A 5,428-nucleotide genomic window follows, 5' to 3' on the forward strand; every position below is an offset into this window, starting at 1 on the left:
CATCTATACACCAAAGACTGACAAAATCTAACAACCAGTGGGAAAGAGGGCCTGTAGTAATTATTTACAATATAGGCTATTGAATAAACCTTGAACTTATTAGTCCTACATATTTTCTTCTGTTGGTCGTCCTCCCTGGTGAATTCAAATCGGCGTACATGTTCGTATTTGTGCCTCTCAGAGCACGCATGTCCCAAACTCCTGCGTTCGCTGGTTCGATTTAGAGTTTGGTTCAGTTCTACACATACCATTCACTGAAATTGGACGATAGGCTGCTGTGACCGTTGTTGTTGTGCACGGCTGACGCGGGAGACAGATTGTTGTTGCTTTGAGTCTCGGTCGTGGGGGAGACAAGGCCGGGGGGTGTGGAGGACTCGTAACCAGAACTGGCTGCGGGCGAGGAGTCGGACGGTGGAGGAAGGGCAGCTTCATGGACCTAAAAAAGTAGATCATATTAGTTTAATATAATTGTGGGAACAATATTGCAGTATGACTTGAATGTGTTATAAGTGTGAGGGATGGCGTGAATGTGTTAATAAAATAAACCACAAATAGGCCTATGTCCTAAAAGCCTACGCAAACACATGGACACACACACACACACACACACACACACACTCACACACAAACAGAAGAAAGTGAATTTACCTTCATGTGTTTTCGTAGAGAACTGGGATGGGTATACGACTTGTCGCACATTTTGCAAAGATATGGTTTGTCAGAGGTGTGAACGTGCATGTGCTTCTTTCGGTCGCTACTGTTCGCAAACCTCCTGTCGCAGGCTTCAAACTCACACAGGAATGGTTTCTCTCCTGCAGAAAACAAGGACAAAATAGACACGTTATTAAATGAGTCAGCCAGTGAGAAAATGAGCTGACTATGCTAAGCTGATTATTTATGAGGCAAATGTTCTTGGTTTATGCAGCAAACCATAATTGTTTGAATGGCACTGTACACCTCGATGTGGACTACTAACAATTAGCCCAGAGCATATACTATAGTAGTTCAAAATGAATTTCAGTAGTTAGCGGTAACCCCCTGAAATAATTTGCTAAGATCCATAAAGCCTAAATAATTACATCGCGCATGGCCTTTGGTACAGAAGGCACGCCATTTGCTGGGAAACAATAAAAAATCTAATTAACACCTGACCAATTCCATGGCACCATACCACAACGAATCCCCCCAGAAAATAGTCCTAATGTGAATGGCTGGTAATGGCCCGTCTAGCACCTACTATCAATGGAATGCGTGAGAAAACAAAAGGGCCTCTACACACACACACTCACGTGTGGAGTGTATAGATAATAACGAGCAAATAGATAACATTAAAAATTTAAAAAAGGGTTAGGGTTCTCTCGATATATTTCTCAATGGACATTTTTTTTAAATAAATAAATGTAGTAAAAAATAGAGGAGAGGCGTCCATATATAGAATCCTAAAAGCTCAGTCTCGCGTAAACATTAAATCGGTCGATGAGATTTACTACTACTCGACGCACGCGATGCGCTTAGAGCTGGGAGCCCTCATGTCGCCTTTGACCCATTTTAAAGTTTACGAACCACAAATCCTAGACAGCCTGTTACATAACTTAGCACATTGTTGCAAAACATTGCACATCTTCAGAACTTGACGAGCCATAATCGTTTCCAGACTTCTGTTTGTGTTTAATCCAGTTTAATCCACGTCGTTTTACCTTTTTCCTATATCTAAATCTACTTTGACCCTATAGGTGTGAATACCTACTTTGACCGTCTAAAATACTACTTATAATCAGATTACATTTGGGTAGACAGTAGTATTATAACAAAAGCTCTTTATCATGTGATACAGCATGGCGCATTGGCAAACCGAGTGCCAAAATGTGTAGTGTACATTTAAGGAACGAAACATTTGCATTAAATCCATGAATGTTTAAGAATTACCTGTATGTGTGCGCTTGTGTATCTTCAAGTTTTCTGACCGCGCGAAGACCTTTCCACATCCAGGGAACGGGCAGGGGAACGGTTTTTCTCCCGTGTGGACACGAATGTGATTCACCAGTTTGTATTTCGCCTTAAATGGTTTGCTCTCGCGGGGGCATTCTTCCCAGAAGCAGATATGGTTGCTCTGCTCCGGTCCCCCGACGTGCTCCACGGAGACGTGCGTGACCAGCTCGTGCATGGTGCTGAAAGTTTTGTTGCAACTCTTCTTGGGGTTACTGAGCTGCTCCTGGTCGATCCATTTGCAGATGAGCTCCTGCTTGATGCACTGCTGCCTCATGTAGCGGAAGAAGGCGCCGGGGTGGTGGTGGTGACCTGCCATGTTCATCCCCATGTTCATATTCATGGAGCCGTACTGGTTATGGAGCTGGGCGGCTGAGTAATGATCGGTCCTCGGGCTGGAGACCTGGTGGTACTGGTCGGAGCGCCCGAAAACCTCCCCCGGTAGTCCAAGCCGCATTTGCCCATTCAACACGTTCGGGGATCCGTGGGACCCATGCTGGTCGTGGATCCCGGGGAACAGAATGTGGCCTTGACTGTCTGAGTGATGGAGGGACCCCGCGGTGGGGCCGAAAATAGCGTGCTGGCTACTCGCCGGAGAGGATTCTCCAAAGCCGCGGCTGCGAAAGAGAAAGTCCCTGGTGGAGTTGAAAGGCGAACTCGCGTACGAGGTGACATGGGCGGCGTGCGCCCCCAAAGCCGCAGAGGGGTAGCCCGGACCCTGGGAGGTGAAAGCGGAGCTCTGTCCCGGAGAAAGATCATGGTTTAGTTTAAACGCACCCATGTGTGCGGAGTCGACAAAGCTATTTTGTGCTAAACTCAAGTCTCTGTCCTGCATCTCGCTCGATGAGTGATGCCTGGCAAACGTGCCTACTCCCAGTCCAGGGAACTGGTGACCAGCATCCAGTAACATGATTTCTTAGAGCGAATTTCGTTCGAAACAATGTGTGTACGCAACAAAAATGTACCCAAAAATATTACTGATGTCTATTTTGCCACGGATGTCTCAACTTCCAAACATGGAAACACCATATCAGGCGAAGTTCAAAGCGATGATCCGCTGGTAGAAAAAAAACAAACCCTATAGCTTGTCTTATCGAACACGTCTATATGCACTCCTTGTTAACTTGTAACTAAAAAAATCCCCATGAAACGAAGTAAAGAGATTCCTTTGCGTTTTCCTCTTGAAACTGAAAATGCTGATTGCTTTTAAACACACACGAAGAATTGAATAATTATCTTACTAGGTGTCCGCACAGTGAGAGAGCGGGTTTGCTGCAGCATCTCGGATTGTTGTTCAGATTGGTATGTTTATTTCTCTCGCTTGTCTGTGTTTATCGCGGAGGGTCCCTCTTTCTCCGTGGACACTGGCACTACCTCCTCTTACGCCCCCTTTAACTGGAGCCCGGTCATTCATTCCACGCAGTCTCATTGGCCACCGCGTCTCATCAATCCCAGGTGCCCCTCCAATCGCAGGTACCGCTTTGGCGACTAATAGCTGATCGCCATTTTCTACGAATAATTACCGCCTACTTTTTTAGGAGAGGTTTTTCGAGGAAGGGCAGAGAGGGAAAAAATAGTATCGGATATTGTGCCTAGAAACATAATTTGTAAAGGTTAATATATACTGTTTGATTGACGATAGGTTTACGACATTGTATGATGACGACGCTGAAGAGTTAAGCAATAGGGGTTAAAGAAATATGACAGAAAATAAAGATACTCGATCAAGGGGGGCTGTTTGGGTAGAAGGTGGGGTGTGCACATTTCATGTATTCTAAAAAGAAATAGTCTGTGTAAACTTGTGGTTCCTATAATAGTCTAAGTTTCATGACTTCGCCAAACTGCACTCTACTATGTATATAGTTCGCTTTGCTCTTCTCTCTTAGAGATGTTTGTTTATACCTGCGTTATAACGCACACATAACGCCTATAAAGCTCTTCAGTAGAGACGTGCAGACATAGTAGCCCACCATACGGCTTATTAGAAAATGGCACATACACGATTAATGAAATCAGAAATGGCCTATGAGTACCATGTGTCCCCCTGAAATTGTTGCTTGGCATATACTCTACAAAATAAATTTAATAATGTTATGGTATATGTTCATTGACTCCGGCTCATACGTAGGCCACTCATTTTGACTAGAAACACAGCAGTAGACCTACAAGGCAAGATAACATTGTAAATGGAACAATTTGATGATGTGAAACAAACGATTGCAATACATTTTAGTCAATTGCATCCCTCTAAAAAGATCATTTGAAAACGGTCTTTCACATTTCCTTGTGTAACTTACAATTGGGGAATATTTCTTGTGGTCTACTGTTTTCGTGTAATGTCCCATACAGCGGTGTATGGGCTGTTACCCAAGAGCGCGCGAACGCACGCACGTACGCAAACACGCGCGCGCGCTCTCACACGCGCTCACACGCGCGCACACGCACACACACACACACACACACACACACACACACACACACACACACACACACACAACTACGAGGCAGGCCTACTAAATATCCAAAGTGCTTTTACCTTCATATGCTTATAGAGAGCTGCTTGGATGCGAGATTTGTCTATTTAGCAAAGATTCAGTTTGGCCTGAGTACAAGCTCTATACTCTAGACTATGGCTATTGCGTATTTAGGTTGCAGTCATCAGTCTTTTATTATTTTTTTATTTTAAATGTTTCCCTCGTGTATATAACAACAACAAACCATGAGTTTAGCTAACCATAAAATAATGACAGTGATACACATAGTATTTCTGTAGCAGTAGTAGTAGTAGCAATAGCAGTAGCAGTATTAGTAGTATTAGTAATAGTAGTAGTAATAGTAGCAGCTATAGTTGTATTATCACTATTGGAAGCAATTTTGTATTACATAATTACATGTAATTACACTGTTGTAAGTGTCCTACATTTCAGAATCAGAACTCTGTATTACATTGCATTACGGTCAAAGAAAACTTATTAATTCATTACATAGACACCATTCACAAACAAAAGCCCAAACGTGACTTAATTATATGTCCATACAGTCACAAAGAAATGTAAAAACGAACCATAGTCTCTCATGGCAAGGATTTGGCCAACTCAGAACGTTTGCAATAGTGAGTCTATCCATCGACAACAGAGCATATTTGAACTGAGTTTAAACTACAGCGGGCTACACAACAGCTGTTCATTGAAATGTTAACATTAAGTCAAAGGAAGTTTACTTACACTTTCATTGAACTCAAGTCCCACTAGTCCTCCTGTCCCAACACATCAAACTTTCTCTTGTCCTTCTCAGCTACCAAACACTAAGCGGTAAGTAATGGGAAGGCGAGGGGGACGTATATAAACTTTGGAAATTCTGTCTCTCTCAGCCCAAAGCCAGGCAGCTTGAGCGTTCTGAGCCATTCTTCCAAGACTCTATTTCTACCCGCACCGCAGGAAAC

At 43.5% G+C, this 5,428-nt stretch overlaps 1 protein-coding gene across 1 annotated transcript; it reads right to left on the reverse strand.

Annotated features, from left to right (window-relative positions):
* Positions 1 to 238: 238 nt before the first annotated feature.
* Positions 239 to 2,896, reverse strand: zic2a (zic family member 2 (odd-paired homolog, Drosophila), a; the record flags this gene model as incomplete). Its single annotated transcript, XM_083681681.1, has 3 exons — positions 239 to 436; positions 649 to 812; positions 1,927 to 2,896. 3 exons carry the CDS (start codon positions 2,894 to 2,896, stop codon positions 239 to 241), a joined length of 1,332 nt encoding a protein of 443 aa, XP_083537807.1.
* Positions 2,897 to 5,428: the final 2,532 nt, after the last annotated feature.

This window comes from Argentina silus (assembly GCF_951799395.1).
Source record: "Argentina silus genome assembly, chromosome: 12".
Lineage (NCBI taxonomy): Eukaryota > Metazoa > Chordata > Actinopteri > Argentiniformes > Argentinidae > Argentina > Argentina silus.